The 23,823-nt window shown below is 44.0% G+C and overlaps 1 protein-coding gene and 1 long non-coding RNA gene across 4 annotated transcripts in view; one reads left to right on the top strand and one right to left on the bottom strand.

The window, feature by feature from the left end:
- TMEM51 (transmembrane protein 51) overlaps window positions 1-22,071 on the top strand; it is a 26,605-nt gene extending 4,534 nt beyond the window's left edge. Inside the window, exons 1-3 of one of the 3 annotated variants that reach the window (XM_081201654.1) lie at window positions 14,507-14,692; window positions 19,166-19,657; window positions 20,543-22,071. In XM_081201654.1, the coding sequence (XP_081057780.1) occupies window positions 14,553-14,692; window positions 19,166-19,657; window positions 20,543-20,960 (1,050 nt within the window). In that variant the 5' untranslated portion in view covers window positions 14,507-14,552 and the 3' untranslated portion in view covers window positions 20,961-22,071. Of the gene's footprint in view, window positions 1-14,506; window positions 14,693-15,984; window positions 16,195-19,165; window positions 19,658-20,542 lie in introns of those variants that run through there. The other 2 variants (XM_081201655.1, XM_081201656.1) reach the window with 2 other exon arrangements.
- LOC308591171 lies at window positions 21,622-23,823 on the bottom strand. Its single transcript, XR_014010020.1, has 2 exons — window positions 23,696-23,823; window positions 21,622-22,697 (listed from the first exon to the last, which is right to left on the bottom strand). It is a non-coding gene; the product is annotated as an uncharacterized lncRNA (long non-coding RNA).

Genomic DNA, 23,823 nt, shown 5'->3' with positions numbered 1-23,823 from the left:
AAACCAGTTTTTTGAACCTTAAATAGCTTCTGTGTTTCCGCAAATATTTGCGTGTACTGTACTGCAAAAGAAAAAGTGCATTTCTGAAAGGGACACACTTAACGTTTCCAAAATAGTTGATTGATGTTTTTTTTGTTTTTTAATGGTTTTTATTGCATAGTTTTGTGTATACTGTAATACATATACTTTGATACATTTCTGTCAATAGCAGTATATAAAATATAAAAATATTTTTTTATAAATAGATACAATAATAATGAATGGCTGTGAAACAGATAAAGCTATGTACAATCACTTTTTAAATATGCAGATTATCATGTATGGCTCTTTGAGTGTGCTACAACCAGTATTATTATTTAATTCATGGTTTGAATTTGACTGATCCAATGCTAATCCTATTCAGAGCAGACCCATGGAAATCAATGGCCGTGACCAGAATGGGTCTATTAATTTCAGTTAGAAATTAACTTAGTTGGAAAATGCAACAATTTGATTGTGCAATTGCTTGTTTTGTTTTATTTGTTCTTTGTTATTGCTCCGGATAGGGCTCACAACACAACATACGTACAATATAAATGGTAATCAGTTATATAACGTAATATGGAATAAAAGCATACATACACTATGAAATCAGCAGTAAATAGTACATTCTGTACCTTTAAAACACAATCACACACCTCTCAAAGAATTCTGGGCACTGTAGTTTGTCGGGGGGGTTGCTGCAAATTGTAACCCTTTGATTATCCTATGTGAACTCCAAACAACATTTAAACCACACTGCAAGACTGCAATCCTAAACTCATTTACAATGGAGTATGCCCCACTGAAATACTTGATGCTTCGACAAAAACCTCTGCAGGACTGTGTTGTGTCCTTTCAGTGCTGGATTTACATATAAGCTAAACAAGCTATAGCTTGGGGCCCCACTCTCTTCGGGGGCCCCTAAAATTTTCAAAGAAAAAAAACTGGATGTACATTTCCAAAATATAAGATAAAAAACAAATAAAATAAAACCTACATACAGCAACTTTGTTTTGTGTTGTGTAGGCTCCTATGATGTAAGTAATGGGCCCCCAATCATTTTAAGTTAGAGCTTAATAATTATTTCACTACTAATGTACTACTTCTTAATTGTATTTCACTATTAATATACTTCTTCTTAATTGTATTTCAGTTCAACAATTACTTTGATAAAATACATATTTTGTCATGTGCAAATGGATTAAGATACCTATGAGGTCCATAAATTATCATATAGCATATATTCAACACAAAAAACAGCGACAATTTGTTGTTGACAAAGGACAGCTGGACATATAAAGGGCCCCATTACCTTCAGTAGTTTAGGACCTCATCAAACCTAAATCCAGCCCTGTGTCCTTTATTGAACAACAACAACTAATCAAATACAGTGGTACCCCGCAAGACGAATGCCTCGCAAGACAGAAAACCCGCAAGACGAAAGGGTTTTCTGTTTTGGAGGCACTTCGCAAGACGAATTTCCCTATGGGCTTGCTTCGCAAGACGAAAGCCCATAGGGAAATCTCCGGGGACCTCTTTTAAATGCTGGCGGTGGGGAGCAAAGCCTCCCCCCCCTCCAGCCTTCAGAAGAGGTCCAGGAAGGCCGGCGGGGGCCGAAAGGCTTTGCTCCCCACCGCCAGCATTTTAAAAGCAGTCCGGGATAGCAGGGAAGCGCTTCCCGCTATCGCGGACGGCTTTTGAAGGCAGGCGGGGGGGGAGCAAAGACTTTCGCCCCCCGCCCGCCTTCAGAAGAGGTCCTGGACCTCTTCTGAAGGCGGGCGGGGGGCGAAAGTCTTTGCTCCCCCCTGCCTGCCTTCCCGGGAGAGCGGAGAAAGGCAGCGACTTTCTCCGCTGTCCCGGACGGCTTTTGAAGGCAGGTGGGGGGGAAGACTTTCGCCCCCCGCCCGCCTTCAGAAGAGGTCCTGGACCTCTTCTGAAGGCGGGCGGGGGGCGAAAGTCTTTGCTCCCCCCTGCCTGCCTTCCCGGGAGAGCGGAGAAAGGCAGCAACTTTCTCCGCTGTCCCGGACGGCTTTTGAAGGCAGGTGGGGGGGAAGACTTTCGCCCCCCGCCCGCCTTCAGAAGAGGTCCTGGACCTCTTCTGAAGGCCGGCGGAGGGCAAAAGTCTTTGCTCCCCCCGCCTGCCTTCCCGGGGCAGCGGAGACTTCTCTGCTGTCCCGGGCGATCTTAAAATGCTGGCGGGCGGCAGCGAAGCCTTCGCTGCCGACCCCCAGCATTTTAAAAGCCCCCGGGGCAGCGGAGACTTCTCTGCTGTCCTGGGCGATCTTAAAATGCTGGCGGGCGGCAGCGAAGCCTTCGCTGCCGACCCCCAGCATTTTAAAAGCCCCCGGGGCAGCGGAGACTTCTCTGCTGTCCCGGGCGATCTCAAAATGCTGGCAGGCGGCAGCGAACCCTTCGCTGCCGACCCCCAGCATTTTAAAAGCCCCCGGGGCAGCGGAGACTTCTCTGCTGTCCCGGGCGATCTTAAAATGCTGGCGGGCGGCAGCGAAGCTTTCGCTGCCACCCACCAGCATTTTAAAATCGCCCCGGGACAGCGAGGCTTTTAAAATGCTGGCGGGCGGCAGCAAAGCCCTCCTGTCCCCGGAGCTTGCCGGGCGGGAGGTGGGGAGAAGGGCTTTTCTTCCCACCGCCAGCCTTCAGAACAGCCTTCTGAAGGCTGGCGGTGGGAAGAAAAGCCCTTGTCCCCCCCCCCCCAGCCTTCAGAAGAGGTCGGGGGACAGACTGTCCCCGGACCTGGTCTGAAGGCGGTTTCCCTAGGAACGCATTAATTGATTTTCAATGCATTCCTATGGGAAACCGTGCATCGCAAGACGAAAAACTCGCAAGAAGAAAAAACTTGCGGAACGAATTAATTTCGTCTTGCGAGGCACCACTGTATTTAAGTTCAATAGTTTTGACTACAGAACAATTTTGACATGCTTAACCTCAAGCACCCTAAATTGGATTGCAGAAGCCACATCACTACCAAGCACTGCTTGTGTTTCTAAGCATAATTTCATATTTTTACCTCTGTGAGAACTAGAAACATGCATGCATTTTTCTCTGAGAATGCTTGTGTTTTCCACTTGGCACACTTGCCTTCTATAGCTCCAATCTTTTCTACACTCACCTCATGGTCGTTTCTCATGCCCTTTCTGAAAGATTCCTTTCATTAACCTCACTGCTATTCAAAAGTTGGTTTTTCAAAGCATGGGTGAAAAGGAAGGTTGTGAATGAAAACAGCTAAAACGCCAGAGGCAAGCTTTTGTGACCTACAGAGTTCTTCAAGCTTAGATGTTCTGAGCAAAAACTTTCACCACACTCTCCTGCAATTGCTAGCTAGAGCATCTACCAAGCCTGGCCTGCTGAACAAGGAAGCAGGAAGTTATTTTTATTTCTTTATCATTTTATTATGGAGGTACCTAGCTCACCTTCCAGATAAGCCCACAGAGCGGCTTACACTGTTAAGATCAAAGAAATAAAAAGCATTAAAATGCATTTACTCTAAAAGCAGAATGTTGTTTTTTAAATGCAATTTAATAATTATTAATGGCTCTCCTCCATCTTTCCCCCATATTTTATCCTAGCAACAAGGTAGGTTAGGCAGAGGGACTGACTGCATTAATCACCTTGCAGATATTGAGTGCTTGCTGGTGGAAGACTGAGTTACAGAAATCCTCCCAGAGGAGCCAAGGGCCGCATACTCTCATGGAGAACCTCCTGGGGGCCACATTACAGCACTGGGCAGGGCAAAGGGGGAAAGCTGGGTGGATCAGTGGTTCTGGATTAGCACTGCATTCAGCTAAGTACTACTCAGAGGAGATCCATTGGAATCAGTAGACCTAAGCTGGTTGTGCTCATTAACTACAGTGGGTCCACTCTGAGTAATGCCAGCATTGGCCACAACCCCTAAGGAGACTGGATTGCAACTGCACAAAATTTGGAGAGTATCTATGCCTGCATAATATGCCTTTCTTCATTCTGCATTCAGGCGTTATCAGAATTTGATGACACATTTCACCCGGCGTAAGCGCTTAAAGGGGGTGCGGCCTGAGAAGAGTCCCGAGGGCCAGATAGTGAGACTTGAAGGGGCCTGAGGTTCCCCATTGTTGTGCTTGGACAATGTACCAAGTAGGGTCTGTGTGTGCCCCCACCTTGTTAATACCTGCTTGTTTGTGGTGTTATTTCAAGCATCCAGACAAACTGGAACAGGCCCTCCAGGTCTTGTTTGCTGTGACTAAGTTTCATTTGTACCGCACCCTTCCTCTAAAAGGACACCAGGGTGGCCTTCGTGTTCTTCCCAGTTGCTCCACATCCGTGTTTTTTTAAAAAATATTTTCTTCATGGGATATATGCGTTGCCTAGGCCAGAGCCTCTGCGGTGGGCGACTTAACGACAGCACACAGAATTCCCAAATATGTAATTTTAAATATGTACTGGCTACTTGTCCTCTTACGCAGGGCTTATGTTTCAGACCCTATGTGCATAAGTGAAATTGCCTAAAGTGGGGAATGCCTTCTAAATATCCTGTAAATGCCCTCTCTGCCGCTCTCCAATCCAGATCAAAAATACTGTACCAAAAGTATCCACAACCGTAATGGAAGCTCTGGAGGTGGCTGGAGGCTAGAGACTGGACCACTTGGGCCATTGGCATGATCCAACAACCACTTCTTATGCTCTTATGGAGGTGAAGGAGGAGGAAATGTCATCTGGCCTAAAGTAACCTGGAGATCTTCCTGGGTGAGGATTCAAACCCATCTCTCTCCAGTCAAGAGTGTGACATTCATCCCATTATACTATGCTTCACATCTAAATCAACCTTAGGGAACTATTTGTTCCCAAACCTTTCACTGGTGACATTTGACGAGTCAGTGGAGCTGCCCACCTATCCATCACTTGATGTTGTATGACACGAGGTCATCCTATCCCAGCCAAAAGTGGCACACCTTGTATTTGGCACCAAATTTAAATTGCAGCGAGTGACCGGTGAGCTTCATTTTAGCCGTGGCCTTTAGCTAGGACCAGTGGGTTGCTGTAAATTTAATTTGTTTGGGTCACACAGTTGGGTTTGGCCTCTTCTGGCCGTGCACCCTAACACTTCCTCTTATTGTTCTTCTCAGTTTGTCATGCTGTAATTTCCTGCACAGTCTTTATTTATGTTTTTCTTTGCTGTGTCCTTTCTTTCTGTACATTTCACATTTTCCCCATCTCCCCACCCCCCAGGTTTTGTATTAGCTGCAGCCTCTGTGTAAGAAAAAGGTTTGAAGTGTCACCCAGCCTAACTGTTTTTATTATTTTAAGTATTTTATAACATACTGCTTATTTACAGTATTCATGGCCCATTGAATAGTAGAACTTAAACAGGACTGCCTGTGTCAGAAAGGAAATTGCTGCCTTCTCAAACCCCAAGTTGAGATCCCTCAATTCTCTGGAAGTCCCTGGCAGCTTCTATTGCAGGCTTCCTCAACCTCAGCCTTCCAGATGTTTTGAGACTACAATTCCCATCATCCCTGACCACTGGTCTTGCTAGCTAGGGGTTATGGGAGTTGTAGGCCAAAAACATCTGGAGGGGTGAGGTTGAGGAAGCCTGTTCTATTGCCTCCCATCCTTCAAAGACCCCAAGCAGTACCACCATAGAAATGGATGGGGGGGTGGCTTTTGAAAGCAATTGGTGATGGGGGGGGATTAGCACAGCATTACCTTGGAGGAAGATCCTCCCCTTCTTCCAGGCTGATTTCCAAGATTTCATCTTCGTCGAAATCAAATGGTGTGCATGTGTGGTGTCTTGTGATTGATTATGCAAGGCGGGGCTTACCTGGTCCCCCCAAATATTTCATTCAAGTTGACACCCCTGCCAACTTCTCTCTGCCACAGTCTTTCTCTGCTTACTAAACCCTGTTACCTCTTCAGCTTTTTTTATATATAAAATATTTATTGAGATTTTAAACAATAAAACCAACCTTCCAATCAAACCAAAAAGGAAACAACATTACCACACACAAAACAAAACAGATAAATACAATAAAAAACATAAGAGACAGAGAGAAAACATAAAAAGGCATAAAAAAACATAAAAATCCAAATTTTTACTTATTGTTTTCATAACCCTACTTCCTGACTTCCTCACATCTCCCTTTTCTGTGTTCCTTTTTACACAAATCATATTCAGCAATATCTTACCCTCTTTCAAATCTTGGTCTATATTATACATTTCAACCCATTGTGTCTCCAATTTTTCCCCTTTATATCCTTTTGATTACATTTGACACAGTGTATTCGAATTTTTCCATCCTTATCTTTTGAAACATTTGTTACAAACTCTTTTTACTTATATCACTAATGCCACTTTGTCTTTATATCTTGCATCATTTTAGCATTTCAACATTTTAACATTCCCACATTTTACAATGTTTTTGCAAGTAGTCTTTAAACTTCTTCCAATCCTCTTCCACTAACTCTTCTCCCAGGTCTCGGATTCTGCCAGTCATTTCTGCCAACTCCATATATTCTATCACTTGCATCTGCCATTCTTCCAAGGTGGGCAAATCTTGTGTCTTCCAGTATTTTGCAATCAGTATTCTTGCTGCTGTTGTCGCGTACATAAAGAAAGTTCTGTCCTTCTTTGGCACCATTTGGCCGACAATGCCCCAAAGGAAGGCCTCTGGTTTCTTAAGAAAGGTATATTTAAATACCTTTTTTAGTTCATTATAGATCATTTCCCAGAAGGCCTTAACCTTTGGGCATGTCCACCAAAGGTGAAAGAATGTTCCTTCAGTTTCCTTACATTTCCAACATTTATTATCAGGCAAATGATATACTTTTGCAAGCTTGACTGGGGTCATGTACCACCTATATATCATTTTCATAATATTTTCCTTTAAGGCATTACATACCGTAAATTTCACACCGGTGGTCCATAACCGTTCCCAGTCAGCAAACATAATATTATGACCAATGTCTTGCGCCCATTTAATCATAGCTGATTTGACCGTTTCATCCTGAGTGTTCCAATTTAACAGCAAGTTATACATTCTTGAAAGTACCTTAGTTTTAGGTTCTAACAATTCTGTTTCTAGTTTCGATTTTTCCACCTGGAAGCCTACTTTTTTGTCCATGTTAAAAGCTTCTCTGATTTGATAATAATGTAACCAGTCTCGCACTTTGTCTTTTAGTTTCCCAAAACTCTGCAATCTCAGAGTGTCTCCGTCTTGTTCTACTATCTCCCAATATTTCGGCCACTTGGCCTCCATATTGAGTTTTTTCAGAGCCTTAGCTTCCATGGGTGACAACCACCTTGGGGTCTTACTTTCTAATAATTCTTTATATTTTATCCAGACATTAAACACTGCTTTCCTGACAATATGGTTCTTAAATGCTTTATGAGCTTTAACCTTGTCGTACCACAGATATGCATGCCACCCAAACGCATTATTAAACTCTTCCAAATCCAAAATGTCAGTGTTTTCAAGAAGTAGCCAATCTTTCAACCAGCAGAATGCTGCTGATTCATAGTACAACTTCATGTCTGGCAGGGCAAACCCCCCTCTTTCCTTAGCATCAGTCAATATTTTGAATTTTATTCTGGGCTTTTTGCCCTGCCAGACAAATTTAGAGATGTCTCTTTGCCACCCCCTGAAACAGTCCATCCTGTCAACAATCTGCAGAGTTTGAAACAAAAACAACATTTTTGGCAATACATTCATCTTTATAGCAGCAATTCGACCCAACAAGGAAAGCTTCAATTTTGACCAAATTTCTAAATCTTTTTTAACCTCTGACCAACATTTCTCATTGTTATCTTTAAATAAATTCAAATTTTTGGCCGTCATATTTATCCCTAGGTATTTCATTTAGAATCATAGAATCATAGAATCATAGAATCATAGAGTTGGAAGAGACCACAAGGGCCATCGAGTCCAACCCCCTGCCAAGCAGGAAACACCATCAGAGCACTCCTGACATATGGTTGTCAAGCCTCTGCTTAAAGACCTCCAAAGAAGGAGACTCCACCACACTCCTTGGCAGCAAATTCCACTGTCGAACAGCTCTTACTGTCAGGAAGGTCTTCCTAATGTTTAGGTGGAATCTTCTTTCTTGTAGTTTGGATCCATTGCTCCGTGTCCGCTTCTCTGGAGCAGCAGAAAACAACCTTTCTCCCTCCTCTATGTGACATCCTTTTATATATTTGAACATGGCTATCATATCACCCCTTAACCTCCTCTTCTCCAGGCTAAACATGCCCAGCTCCCTTAGCCGTTCCTCATAAGGCATCGTTTCCAGGCCTTTGACCATTTTGGTTGCCCTCCTCTGGACACGTTCCAGTTTGTCAGTGTCCTTCTTGAATTGTGGTGCCCAGAACTGGACACAGTACTCCAGGTGAGGTCTGACCAGAGGAGAATACAGTGGCACTATTACTTCCCTTGATCTAGATGCTATACTCCTATTGATGAGGCCCAGAATTGCATTGGCTTTTTTAGCTGCCGCATCACACTGTTGGCTCATGTCAAGTTTGTGGTCAACCAAGACTCCTAGATCCTTTTCACATGTACTGCTCTCAAGCCAGGTGTCACCCATCTTGTATTTGTGCCTCTCATTTTTTTTGCCCAAGTGCAATACTTTACATTTCTCCCTGTTAAAATTCATCTTGTTTGTTTTGGCCCAGTTTTCTAATCTGTCAAGGTCGTTTTGAAGTGTGATCCTGTCCTCTGGGGTGTTAGCCACCCCTCCCAGTTTGGTGTCATCTGCAAATTTGATCAGGATGCCCTTGAGTCCATCATCCAAGTCGTTGATAAAGATGTTGAATAAGACCGGGCCCAAGACAGAACCCTGTGGCACCCCACTAGTCACTCTTCTCCAGGATGAAGAGGAACCATTGATGAGCACCCTTTGGGTTCGGTCAGTCAGCCAGTTACAAATCCACTGAGTGGTAGCATAGTCAAGACCGCATTTTACCAGCTTCTTTACAAGAATATCATGGGGCACCTTGTCAAATGCCTTACTGAAATCAAGGTAGGCTATATCCACTGAGTTCCCTTCATCTACCAGGCTTGTAATTCTGTCAAAAAACGAGATCAGATTAGTCTGACATGACTTATTTTTCAGAAATCCATGCTGACTATTGGTGATCACAGCATTCCTTTCTAGGTGCTCACAGACTGTTTTCTTAATGATCTGCTCCAGAATCTTCCCTGGTATTGATGTCAGACTGACTGGGCGGTAATTATTTGGGTCCTCTCTTTCCCCCTTTTTGAAAATAGGGACAACATTTGCCCTCCTCCAGTCTGCCGGGACTTCGCCTGTTCTCCAGGAATTCTCAAAGATGACTGCCAGTGGTTCTGAGATCACATCTGCCAGTTCTTTTAATACTCTTGGATGCAGTTCATCTGGCCCTGGAGACTTGAATACATCTAAACTGGCCAAGTATTCTTGTACTATCTCCTTAGTTATTCTGGGCTGTGTTTCCTCTGCTGAATCATTTGCTCCAAATTCTTCAGGTCGGGCATTGTTTTCTTTATCAGAGAAGACTGAGGCAAAGAAGGCATTGAGGAGTTCAGCCCTTTCTGTGTCCCCTGTTTGCATTTCACCATCTTCTCCTCTGAGTGACCCCACTGTTTCTTTGTTCTTCCTTTTGCTACGAACATACCCATAAAAGCCTTTTTTGTTGCTTTTAACCTCTCTAGCAAGCCTGAGTTCATTCTGTGCTTTAGCTTTTCTGACTTTGTGTCTACACGTGCTGGCTATTTGTTTGAATTCCTCTTTGGTGGTTTCCCCCCTTTTCCATTTTTTGTACACATCCTTTTTTAATCTTAACTCAGTTAAAAGTTCTTTAGATAGCCACCCTGGCTTCTTTAGGCACCTTCCATGTTTCCGTCTCATTGGTATTGCCTGACGTTGTGCTTTTACTATCTCCCTCTTAACAAACTCCCAGCCATCATGAACTCCCTTTCCCTTTAGTATTACTGTCCATGGGATCTCACCCAGCACTTCCCTAAGTTTTATGAAGTCAGCTTTCTTAAAGTCAAGAAATTGAGTCCTAGTATGCTTGGCTGCTCCTTTCCGCTGTATAGTAAACTTCAGAAGAGCATGATCACTCGCACCTAATGATCCTTCCACTTCTACCCCACAAACCAGGTCATCAACATTGGTTAGGACCAGATCTAAAATGGCTGTTCCTCTTGTTGCTTCTCCCACTTTCTGGACAATGAAGTTGTCTGCAAGGCCAGTGAGGAATCTGTTTGACCTTATGCTCTTGGCTGAGTTTGACATCCAACAAATATCCGGGTAATTGAAGTCCCCCATTACTACTATCTCCCTTCCTTTTGCATGCTTGGCCATCTGTTCCAGGAAGGCATCATCTATGTCCTCCGTTTGGCTTGGGGATCTATAGTAAACTCCCACAATGAGGTCTCTGTTATTCTTCTCTCCCTTAATTTTGACCCAAATGCTCTCACTTTGGCTTTGAGGTTCTAAATCTTGGATCTCTTCACAGGTATACACATCCCTGACATATAACGCCACTCCTCCTCCTTTCTTGTCTGGTCTGTTTCTTTACCACATTTAAGTCTGTCTCCTTCTGAAACCTTTCTTTTTCCATTGTTGTCAAATTTTTCTCCAAAACCTTAGTTTTCTGCTTATTTAATTTAAATCCTGCCACTTGACCAAATTCTTGAATCAGTTCTAAAACTCTTTTCGTACTAGATTCCGGCTCCTGTAATGTCAAAACCAAGTCATCTGCAAAAGCCTTAAGCTTATATTGTTTAGCTCCGACCTGAATTCCTTTAATCAACCGGTCCCTCCTAATCATGTTCAAGAGCACCTCCAGGACCGAAATAAATAGCAATGGAGAGATAGGGCAACCCTGTCGTGTTCCTTTTTCAATTTTAAACTCTTCTGACACCACATTATTAACTATCAGTTTAGCTTTTTGTTCTGAATAGATTGCATCTATCCCATTTTCAAACCCCCGTCCCACTCCCATTCCCTTAAGATTTTTCTTCATAAAATTCCAAGAAATATTGTCAAAGGCCTTCTCCGCATCAATAAAAATCAAAACTGCTTTTGTGTTGATATTCGTTTGTAATAACTCCAAAATGTCAATGATGTTCCTTGTGTTATCAGCCAAATGTCTGCCTGGGAGAAAGCCTGCCTGATCTTTGTGTATCACCTCATTTAACACTCTTTTTAATCTGCTAGCTAAAATATCTGCAAAAATTTTGTAATCCACATTTAAAAGGGAAATGGGACGGTAGTTCTTAAGTTGTGTCTTTTCAGCTTCCGATTTTGGTATAAGAGTGATGAAAGCTTCTTTCCACGACTCCGGTGCCTTCTTCCCCTCCATAATCTCGTTGCACACCTCCTTTAATGGTTGAATTAAATAGTCCTTCAAAGTCTTATAATATTTGGAGGTTAACCCGTCCGGCCCTGGAGATTTGCCCAGTTGCATGTTCTGAATGGCACCTTCAATCTCCTGTTCTGTTATCTTGTGATTCAATATTGTCTTGTTTTCTTGAGATAGTTCTTGTAGTCCATTAGTTCTTAAAAATTGATCTATATCCGTCTCTTTCTGCGGCCCCTGAGTGTAAAGTTGTTTGAAATATGTCTGGAAGCATTTTCTAATCTCCACAGGATTCTGAATGTTTCTCCCTTGAACCTCAAGATTAGTGACCGTGTTCAGCTTCTGTCTTTTTTTCAACTGCCATGCCAGCAGTTTTCCACACTTATTAGCCGAATCAAAAGTCTTTTGTCTCATTTGTTTAATTTTCCATTCGACTTCCTGATTTATCAATTTCATATATTGTACTTGGTATAATTTAATTTCTCTCAGAATCTCCTGTGACTTTGGTTTCGATCTTAGTTTTTTCTCTCCTTCTTTTATTTTTTCCAAAATTCTATCTTTTTTTCTCATTTTGAGTTCTCTTTTTTATTGCATTCTGCTGTATCAGAAACCCCCTCATCACTGCTTTGCTTGCATCCCAGATTATTCTTTTTTCCACTGTAGTTTTCAAGTTTACTTCAAAATAGTCCCGCATATTTTTGGGGGCCTTCTTAACAATCTCTTGATCTCTTAATAAGGTGTCATTCATCTTCCATCTGAAGGAACCAGTTGAGATTAACCTCATTTCCATCTTTACTGCATTATGGTCGGAGCAGGTTTTTGGGCAGATTTCCACCTTTCTAGTCTTGGGTGCCAGTCCTCTAGTTATCCATAATTGGTCAATTCTTGTCCATGTCATTTTGGCTTCAGAGAAGAATGTCCCTTCTCTTCCTAGGGGATTTTTTATTCTCCAGATGTCAATCAGATGCATGTTGTCAGTTAGTTCAAAGAAAGTTTTTGGTAGCCTGCCCTGTTACCTCTTCAGCTTTTGACGCCTCTCCCCCAAAGTCTTCTCCCTCTGACCACTTATCCTCATCCCATCACCAATCCCCGGGCACTGAGCCTTCTTCCCTTGGGAATTCCCCAGCTGAATCTTCCCACCATTCCTCTGTGTCCAGCCAGTCCATGACATCGAGGGAGCATGGGCATGGCCAGGATTTATGTTAACTGGGCAGGATTTATGTTGGGGGTGGGGCAGAACCAAGCTATTTGCGAGACGATTGGACAGTTAGTTGAGTATTGTTATTTATTTATTTATTTATTTATTTACTTGATTTGGGGCGGCAGCTGCGCCCTGCCTCCCCGGCAATGCCCACACGAGGGGGCAATGCTTTTGAATGAATTCTCCAGCAGCCCAATCCTCCTGCTGGTTTCCTCGGGGCCACCCAACACTTGGAGGACCTATGCAGAGTGAGGAACAGGTGGCAATGATGATGATCCCTTGCCCTGCTTCTCATTAGACATGCACGATTACAGCTCAAGAGGAGGTTGGGCCAAATTAATATTGTTCGGCAAAATGGCTTTTATCAGGCGTAATTAACCTCCGAACGACCACTTTACCTGCTTAAAAGCAGCTATGAACACATCTCTGCCATTGCTCTGTAAACGAAACAGAGGAGCAAAAACAATGTCCATTAGCTTTGTTAGGTTAGCAGCTGATGAGTTACCAAGAAGCACTTCACTTAATGGAAATTCTCCCGCCCACCTTACCTTGATTTGGAGGGTTTTAGTATTTGCTAGGGTGCTCCCGACACAGAAACCTTGTCAGCTCATTTGTTTAAGAAATTACTCTATTGAAGTTAGGGAGCTTTTTAATGCAACGGTGGCTCCAGCGTGGTTTAGTGTTGCAAGGATGAATCACTATAAATCTGACGTTGCACTCTCCTCCCTCCCCTCTTTTCCTTCACTTTCATAGTAGATTAACCACCGTGTAATGTTACATCCAAACCATCAACTGTGGTTGGTGTGAAACAAGCCAGCTTCTCAGACTCTGCTTTTAAGCTGATTCGTTTTAACACACCATTGTTGTTGCTGTTTTTATCAGACAGCAAAGTAAAAAAATTACAGATCTGTTCGCCAGCACCAAAAAAAAAATGGGGAAAAAAATCAATTCAAGATGTGGATCCTCATGGATCTTCATGATATTTACATGAGATGAGAGAGCAAAACCACCAGCAAATCATCAAATGCATCTCTGAACCTAGCAGTGACCTTTGATTGATTGATTGATTGATTGATCCCTCCCAAAGGTACCATGGTGCAGCCTACGACACTTACAACAAAGCACCATCATTATAATAAAACCATTTTAAATAACCAACAATTCAAATAAAACAACAGTGAGTGCAAAAGCTATTTTTATGACTGCACCACAATTAACACTTTAGGTTCCAATTGCATGGACAAACTCTACAATTCTATGAAAAAATGCCTGGAACCAGTTTCTCAATAACCTTTGCAGTGGGAGCAGATTACCGTAAATATCCTTTGGAGTAGAATTCTAGGGTTTGGGGCTGCCTGAGAAAGCCTGGTCTTGCATCGCTGCCTTCCCATTTGATGATGGTTTTGAGAGGACACTTGTAAAATTATGAGGATCCATAAAGATCTAGGGGAGGGGGTGACTCAGATATCCTCAAGAGCACCATTGTGCCCAGAAACCACATTAGTAGCTTGGGTTCTAACCGCTACCCCACGCTACCATTCGGCAATAAGCAGTGCCGCGGACAGGAATTGGAGTGGTAGGGAAGAGTGTCCATTGGCAGAAGGGCTGTTCCAACGCTCCTCCCTTCTGCCCCCCTCCCAAACCTAAACAGTGAGCAAGTTCTACTTAAGCACAGCCATCTGGAATTGCACGTGGATAATGTTTCTTTCTTTCTTTTCCCTGAATGCGCCTCGGCTTGTCTGCCCTTTCTCCATTGCCAGTGCCCAACCGTTCACTGCTTACGCGCTGCAAACATGTTGGCTGTCGGCATTTTCGAAGATTTGAGCACTTTCTGCCTCTTGCTCTGCCACTGGGACCACACAGTAGGCTTCAGTCTGAGTGTGATGGGAAGCTTAATTAGCAGTGGCAAACAAGGAAGGGGATGGTGCGGGGGGGAGTCTCTAAGGAACCGAAGCGTGCCGCAAGCAATGCCAGCCTCTGTGATTCTCGTTTTGGGTTATGCTGGATTCGTCATCAGTTGTGCAAACCGGCAGCAACTTTTTGGCTTCTGTTTCCAGACGCACCATAGAACCATTAGCAGTTGCAAAAGAGGTGGGGTTGGAGGTGGAGAGAACGCAGTGGCATAGCTTCTTAACTGGGTGAGTTCTCTCGTTGGGGCCTCATTTAACGGGCATAACTGGCCTGAAGGACAGGGTTCACTTTTGCTACCTCCCAACACCTTCGCATCTATGGGGTAAATCATTGACAGGGGCAAAAGATTCAGGTTTTTTTAAAAAAACAAGCAATGATGTAGTCATATTGAAGCTCGGCAAAGTTTATTGTCTGAGATTGCAAAGGTTTAATCCAGAGATGATGGAACAGGTGTTCAGTCTGCTCTGGAGATGACCGTGTTTCCCCCATAGTTTTGTAGTCTTGGGAATCATAGAATCACAGAATTGTAGAGTTGGAAGGGACCTCAAGAGTCATCTAGTCCAGCCCCCTGCAATGCAGGAATCTCAACTAGATCATACATGACAGGTGGCCATCCAGCCTCTGCTTAAAAACCTCCAAGGAAGGAGAGTCCACAACCTCCCGAAGAAGGCTGCTCCATTGTCAAACAGCTCTTAGTGTGAGAAAGTCCTTACTGTCAGAAAGTCCTTCCTGATGTTTAGTCATAATATCCTTGTCACTTGAATCCAAGGTCAGGGTGGACCAGAAGTCTAAATAAATACAGACAGAAGCTCTCTCTCGATCGTCTTCCTTTTTTTGCTTGACAATTGAGAGTGAGTGACTGAATCCCAGGTAACCTTTGTGACGACCAAGTTTAACAAAGTGCTTTAAATGTTGGCACTCAGCCAGATTGCTAATGCTGGGCGTTGTTCTTAAGCGTAATGATTACTGGGCTAGTTCAGGTTCAAAGATCTGGATTGCTTAAAGGGGCTCCTTTTAACCTAGCTGGTTTAAGCCTGAACCTTCACTTCTAGTCTAGGAAAGGCAGAGTTGGAAACGGGCAGAGCAAGGTATATTATTGGATCTTGGGTTCAATCAGACAGCTGCACAGAACTATTGCTGAATGTGCTGTGGAAGGGCTGTAGCTCTGGGACAGCATCTGTGTTGCATGCAGAAGGTTTGATCCTTGGTATCTCCCAGTAGGGCTGGAAAAGACTTCAATACTTGTCCTACTAAGAGTTCTTGTTGGCATTCGTCTATCTTGAGAGATAATGGAGTGTTAGCAGCACCAAAGTGGCCTCCATGGGGCGCAAGCGTATGGAGGTCCAGAGCTGCTCAAACAACAAGACTCCTGTCTCAACCTCGCTGATGTGGTCCAAAGAAAGCAGAGCAATATGTTTGGCACCATCTTGGCTGCAGGAATTGCCAGAAGGAGGTGTACAAGGCGCCATCCAACTGTGTTTTGTAGGATTTACTCCTTAGCCTTCTCCTGAAGATATCCCCTCTCTACAGCACATGCAGAAACCACTTCCTTGGCTGTTGGACCTACTATTGGTCTCCTCTGCTCAATCTGCCAGAGCCTGCAGGGCAAGTTCCTAACTCACTGAGAGTTTGAGACCCATCAGCTACCCTCACCTGGTTTAGCCAGCCAGCCAAAGCCATTCCCAGGGTGTGGCTGCTGCTGCATGCCAACAGCTTCTAGGAGCCACAGGTGAGAGCTGAGTGCATGGCGGGGACCAAAGGTGGACAAACTACCCCAGAAGGAGCGCACCATATCATGACTTAGGTTTATGGGTTTCAGTGAGTCTACTCTGCGTAGGACTTAGTTGGATTGAACCTCAGGACAGCCACTGCTAGTCAGTGTGGGCAACAATTATTCACTAGTGGTCTGGCTCAGTGTAAGGACAGGTTCTTCCATTGCTATGCTCTGCTTCATCTATATGCAGGGAAAGGCTTCATTCAGTGGCAGAATAACTGCTTTGCATGCAGAAGATTATAGGTTCAAATTTCAGCAACCCCAGGTTGGGCTGGGAGACAACAACTCTGCCTGAAGCCCTGGACAGCCTCAGCTAGTCAGGTAGTTTCCTATACAGTGGTACCTCGGGTTACATACGCTTCAGGTTACATACGCTTCAGGTTTCAGACTTCGCTAACCCAGAAATAGTGCTTCAGGTTAAGAACTTTGCTTCAGGATGAGAACAGAAATCGTGCTCCGGCGGTGCGGCAGCAGCAGGAGGCCCCAATAGCTAAAGTGGGGCTTCAGGTTAAGAACAGTTTCAGGTTAAGTACGGACCTCCAGAACGAATTAAGTACTTAACCCGAAGTGCCACTGTACTAATGCGGTGTTTGTTTATACTCTTACATTCAAGTTTAAAATGTTGTAGATCTTGTCTGGCATCTGAGCACCATACTTGGGTGGAAGATGTGGGATGTGAATTATTACCAGAGGGACTAGTAACAAAATGTTGCAGCATGGGTTGGCCCTTGTACACTATTCCTACCAGACACTTTCCCAGGATGCTCCATTCAAATCTCCCTTCCTCTCTTGCTCACTGTTCATGTTCAGCCATTGCTAGGCTGTTTTGCATTTTAAAAAAAAACTTCTGTGAATGTTGGGGTATCTCCTAGCTTATTGATACCTCCCTCTTATGAGTGGCTGGTGCTGTTTTGGCCGCCCAGAGCACTGGCACTCACAAAAAAATGTGGAAAATAGAGGGCATTTATAAATGAGTACCGTATTTTTCGCACCATAGGGCGCACCGGACCATAGGGCACACCCAGTTTTTAGGGGGGGGAATCAAGAAAAAAAATCCCCCCCGGCAGCCCCAAAGAGCAGCGTACAGGCTGCACTCAACCTCTCCCTGCCAAAGGGGTTGCGCGCAGCTATGGAACAAGCCAAGGCAGCGAGCGGGATGGATCCCGCTTGCTGTTTTGGCTTCCCCTTTAGCCCCGTGCAGCCTCTACCTCCATAGGACGCACACACATTTCCCCTCAATTTTGGGAGGGGAAAAACTGTGTCCAATAGAGCAAAAAATATGGTATATTGTTCTTGCATTGGTTTTCTTTTATTATAATGGTGTTTCCTGCACCATTTTCGTGGGCTCCAACATTTCACAGGTATAAAATAGGGACATGTCAATGATACCCACATTCCCAAAGCCCTCTGCTCGAGAGAAGGGAGAGAAACATGATTTGTTTAATATAAATCACTTTTAAGTTGTGAGATCTGAAACACGGCAGTCCTTTGAAATTTGCACTTCTCAGAATTTTCCCATGTACTTGTTCAACCAAAAAATGTGTTAATAGTTGGAAAGTGAAGGTAAAAATGAACATACTCATGAAAATAATATACAAAACTATATTCAGCAAAATTGCATGTAGGGGACAGGACTGTGTGCCTCAGGGCAAAATGCTGACGAATTTTCGACAGGTCTTAAAAATTGGAAAGTGGTAGAAATCCCATGCACCAATGGTGGAAAAAGCCGAGATGCCGAGAGACTGTGAAATTGACAGATTTGTCCATCCCTTCGTGGAGCACATGCCTAGGAACTTCTTTGCTGCGATTCGCACAAACGCAGCACCAACAAGCAAACTGGAATTATCCTGAGTTTGTAGTTTTCCATCAGCTCTCCCTTTATAGCCCTTAAGACGTGCCTCCTCTCTGTTATACTCCCATCTTTAAACAGTGGGTTGATAGCTATTCCAGGAGGAGCAACTAGTGTTGGGTGTTTAGCTAAAGTGTATTTACCTTAGCTAGCTAATTAGCAGATATGCAATTAGTTACCTCCGAGGAAGTGCCGAGCCTGTGGTAGTTTTTGAAGGCAGCAGCAACAGCTGCTGCTGCTGTTATCAGTGGCCCTCCAAACTCTCTAACTTCTTTCAGATCCCTCTCCAAAATACGCCTTTTCCACAGAGCCTTGATTGATTGATTTACAGTGGAACCTCCGTTTTCAAACGTCTCCATTGACGAACGATTCAGAACCCAAACACCGTAAACCTGGAAGTAAATGTTTCTGTTTTTGAACTTTGACTTCCGAGACATCTTCCGTATTGAGTTTTTCGTATTATTTTTTCCATTTTGAGGCTTCTGTATTCAGTTTTCAGTTTTCAAACATTTCAGAGCTCAAATGGTCTTCCGGAAAGGATTACATTTGAAAACGGAGGTTCCACTGTATTTATTTTTTAAATTAAAGTACTTCCATCCTATTTTTCCCAGCGCAAAAAAATTCAGGCAGCTTTGCAGAGTTCAAAAGAGGTTGCCAATGTGGGTCCCATCCAGATGTTTTCAGACTCCCAAATCCCACCAGCCCCAGCCAACATGGCTGAGGGTCAGGGATGATGGTAATGGAAGGTTAGAATAAAAGAAAAAATTACTTGGCCTGATTTGAACTGCTCAGACCAGTGTGAAGTGAAGCAAAGTGCAGGTGTGCTTCGGAATTCATGCTTCTCCGGATTTTGCAATGCAGCTCTACTGCCAAAAGCTGTGTACACAAATGTGTATCAGTGAAAAGTGAGCACTCACAAAATGCATAGGTTAGTGGAAATTATGCAGAAAAATCAATTAAAGTTGAAGAAAATGGCTTGCAAAAATCACCTAACTGATATGGAAAGGAGGGGGGTAAGATTTTTCATTGTAAATGATGTCATTTAAAAATTTTCTTACTCCTCCTTTCTTTCTCCAGGTCTCATTTTAAACTCAGATATTTGGAAGGAACCCAAACTGGAGCCATTCCTGGACCTTGTTCCTTGATTTATGGAAGATATGCTCTGAACTGCCCACCCACACCCCATCCCCGTGCCCAGATCAAGGGGGCCCAGCATTATAACAGGATGGCCCACTCCAGGTCAAACGGATCTCACTATGCTTTGACGGCAATAGGGTTGGGGATGCTTGTTCTCGGGATCATTATGGCTGTCTGGAACTTGGTCCCCGGATTTGGCCCAAGTGGGAAGCCACACTCAGTTGGAAACAGCAGCAAGCCAGATGGTGGTCGAGGAAATACGTATAAAAGCAATACTTTTTCGGTGGCTTACGTCCTGGCTGGTGCTGGTGTCTTGCTCTTGCTTTTCTCCATTTGTCTGAGTGTCCGTGACCGCATGAAGCAAAGGGAAAGTGACAGCATCTCTAGGATACGGCAGCAAGTCTCGGTTGAGCACCAGCCACAGGAAGACAGGTGAGAAGATACGATCAGGCCTTGCAAGCAAATTATTGATATATGGGATGGAGAGCCTGTGGCTCTCCAGATGTTGGCTACAATTCCCACCAGCCCCTTCCAGCATGACTAGTGGTCAGGGGTGATGGGAATTACTTTCTCCAGAAAAAGGGTGGCTTTGTTAGGGGGAGGAATAAGGTGGGGTGCTACAGGGGTCAAGAGGGAGAGAAGGCAAGAGGGAGAGGGAGAAGGAAAGACAAACACACATTGGATCTCGCAAACCAATATTGAAATTCATTATTTTTCACAGGTCCCCTCCCCCAATCTCATCCAATCACAGATCCCATCTTTCTCCATGGGCTGAACCATAAAAATGACATGTTTCTGAGGCACCAAGCCTCAAAGTTCCAGTCAAATCATATCACCTCTGTATTCACAGATGGAACCATAGAATTGTAGAGTTGGAATGGGGGCCAGAAGGATCGCCTAGTCCAACCCTCTGCAATGCGGGAATATTTTTGCCCAACATGGGACTCAAACCCATGACTCTGAAATTAAGAGTCTCATGCTCTACCAACGGAGCTATTCACTTGCCCGTGTGTTCTGTGACTTGATAGCTTTGTTGTCATCTTCCTATGTTAAAAAATAAAAAAGGAAAAGCTCCATGAGGATCTTTGCCTCAGGCCCATGTTTTTGTGGTGCCGGCAAACAGCAGAACTGCAGGTGTGTTTTTTTGACAGTCTTAATAGTGTGAGGCTTAATACGTTAGTGAGACGTGCTGGATAAAAAATATTTTAAATGAAATAAAATACCAGCCAGTGAGTTTTCTGGCTTTTGGGATATCGTAACCTGAATGAGGTAGTGCTAATGCGAGACAATGATTACTTCTAAATTCTCCCTCTGCAGTCAAGAAGAGGATGAGGAGACGCCCTCTCGCTACTATGTGCCCAGTTACGAAGAGGTCATGAACACAGGGCACCCTGAGCTCAGCGACATAGACAGAAGCGCAAGGATTAGTATGTCTCTGCCCTCCTACGAATCTCTCACTGGGATTGACGAAACCACGCCAACCAGGCCCGTTGCTGCCGCCGAAGAAAGGCCCAACATTGAACGTCAGCCTAGCAGACACAGTTCCCGCCTGAGCAAAAGACTCAAACCCTTGAAAGTCCGGAGGATCATGTCCGAAAAGCTACACCTAAAAAACCTCAACTTAGACCTCCCTGCTGGAAATAACACGGGGCGGATAACAATAGAGCCTCTGACCCCTCCGCCCCAGTACGATGAGGTTCCCAAGAAGCACACAGAGAACCGGGAAGAGACTTGAGGCAACTGTATGGACTGCTGACCAAAAACATAATTAAAAACTTGATTTCTGTGGCAATGTCAAGTTTGTGGCTTTAAAAAAAGCCGGGGCGAACCGCACACCTATTTTGGTGACTCTTTGAATGAGGTGGATCAGTCTGGGACACGTCAAGCTAGATCCTGGGTCTTGTGTCAAATGTTTCCCCATTTTAGAAACTAATTTCCTCGTGCATATAATACTAGTCTGCCAGAGAGAGGATGCTTGCCTAAGCTTCTTTTTGACATGCTAGAGGTTTTTTATATGTAGGATTTTATTTTTTCTCTCGGCATGAGAGCCTTGTGCTGAAGTGAAGCCAGGCGACCGGTCTGCTGCCTTGGTGAAAACAAAGCACAAATGAATCCTCTTATGTCCAATGTAATGAAATTCAGATCTGGTCGGTGGGCTGGATCCTTTTCAGTCCCACTCCCTGTGGGGGAGATAGTGACAGGAGGAAGAGGTTGCTCACCTGTCAATCACGTGACATCACAAAATATGCCTAGTGTAGGACAGGTGCGTATGGCTTGACTGTAATGGCCCCACGGGCCAAATGGGGAGATCTCATGTGCCTGCCTTAGTCTGGGCTGGCGGTTTCCCACCTCTGCACCAGGATGCACCTGAATTTTAGCAATAGGGAACTTTTATATATATAAATCATGACACATTTTTGTATGCCTCTTTCGGCAGTCATTTTTAAACGGCTTCTCTAGATGCTTGACACGGTTACATCTTTACTTTGGCAGTTTCTGTTCACTGAGCTATCAAAGGCTCTCTTTTCACCAGATTTTAGATTATGTGCAGAATGCACAGGTGCCATATACCGTATATCTATCCGTCACGCAGAAATAAAATGTTACGGAGACAGAGGAAAGTTTACTGCTGCTAAAGGAGTAAACTTTAGTGCCCCCCCAAAAGCAACCAAAGATACTTCAGGTTCCCACAGGAAGATGACAGTCTGATTTTCTAACACACAGCCTTTTTGAATTTTTTAGCTACTGTATTGTAAATAAAAAAAAATGTTTCAATATGTAATATGTCAGAGTTGGGATGCTGTGGGCGGGCGTTCTTTTTATTAAACAAGAATGTGTGTGATGTGTGTGTTGTCTAACCTGGAGTTTCTTTTAGCAATGTGTAAGGGCATCACACATTTTGCAAAGTACAATAATAAGCATGTGCTCCTACAGTCCCTGATTTTCTGGTCTCTACCCCAATATAGCACCCTTCATTTTATTTTATTTTTATTTTATTATGGATGTGAATTGGCCAGAATCATCATTTCCTCCCCTTCCCCCAAGTTTAGCCCTCTATCTTTCCTGGTAGTTAAATCTCTGAGGCTGGAGGGAGAGGCTGTGTCCTGGGCTTCATGTACATAAACACTAAGACACAGCTTGCCATTTTACACGCTGCTCCTGAAGAAGCTATAATATTTTGCTTTTTGGTCTCATACTGTAGAGGGCCTTGGACTTTCCTAACTACTGGAGGTAAGCATAGACAGCAGCTAGTAGCTCTAGTTCATCTGCTTTTCTTTATATATGTGTCATTGCATCTGTCACTGCATTTTGCTAATGCTGTGAAGACACACAGGGCTGCAATAAAAAAAATCAAGTTATATGTCTGATAAATGCATAAATCATTTACTTGGTGCAGAAGAGGCAGCTGCAGCATCAATACAGCTTTCTCAGCAGTATGTAATACTGAACAGGAGACAATCAGCTGACAAACCTTTTTTTAGAATGAAAACTGGCATTAGAAGCATGTCCTAGAATCATAGAATTGTAGACTTGGAAGGGATCCCAAGGATCATCTAGTCCAACCCCCTGCAATGCAGGAATCAAAGCTAAAGCATCCTTGACTCCTGATTTTTCATTATGGGTTATGGGAAAGCACTAAACATAGGAAGTGGTAAACAACATCAGACTTTTGGTCCATCTATCTTAGTATTGTCTACACTGACTGGCAGCACCTCCCCACAGTTTCAGATAGCCCATTCCCGGCAACACCTGGAGCTGCTGGGCTTTTGAAGCCAAGACCTTTGGCAGTGTAAGCCCATGTTCTACCACTAAGCTATGGGGGCTCACTGTTCATAATAATTGTTAATTAATTGTTCATAAATAGATTTCTTACCCTCCCTTCAGCACAACCTCCCAGGGCCGGTCACATATACAAAACTACCATATTAAAAATAGTTTGTAGCTGTTTACCATTGAGTAATAGGATAGGTCCTAATATGAAATCGTAATGAAATCATCAAAGAGCGCTTCAGAAACATGCTTTGCTGTAAGAATTTTGAATTTCTGTTTTGCTAGACAGTGTTTTCCATTGACCAGCTGCATCCTCAGTGCTTTCAGTTATGGTTTGTCCCCAGCCCTGTGGGGGCAGCTTCTGCCCACAAGCCAGGATGCTTTACCAAGTACTCTGTGGCACCACTGAATTTGAACCATGAATGCAACCTGCTTCACAATGAAATTACACCTGCCTTTAAAGTCTTTGCCTGGAACTTTACACTAAGCTGTACTGTAGTCACTTTATTGTGACCACCTTGTTGGACTAGAACTGGAAAGACCCAGGATCGAATCACTGTTCAGGTTTAAAGCTCCTGCCCCTCAACTTAACCCACCTCGCAGGGTCGTTGTGAGGATGAAACTGGGCGTGAGGATACCAAGCTGGGCTGGGAACTTGCAGGGGGAAAGGGGCGGGGAATAAAGGCAAATAAAACGCACGTGTGAGTGCAGATGATCACTGCGGAGAGGTGGGGTTTGTCAAAGGTTTCCCTTATCGCAAAGGCGGTTTGTCAAGGCGGAATGGGGAGAAACGAAAGCTCGCCGCGCGGGAGATGGCGCGGCCTAGC

Source organism: Podarcis bocagei (assembly GCF_964188305.1).
Source record: "Podarcis bocagei genome assembly, chromosome: 7".
NCBI classification, from domain to species: Eukaryota; Metazoa; Chordata; class Lepidosauria; order Squamata; family Lacertidae; genus Podarcis; species Podarcis bocagei.
Note: the sequence above shows the minus strand (reverse complement) of the source record. Positions and strands in the feature narration are given on the sequence as shown.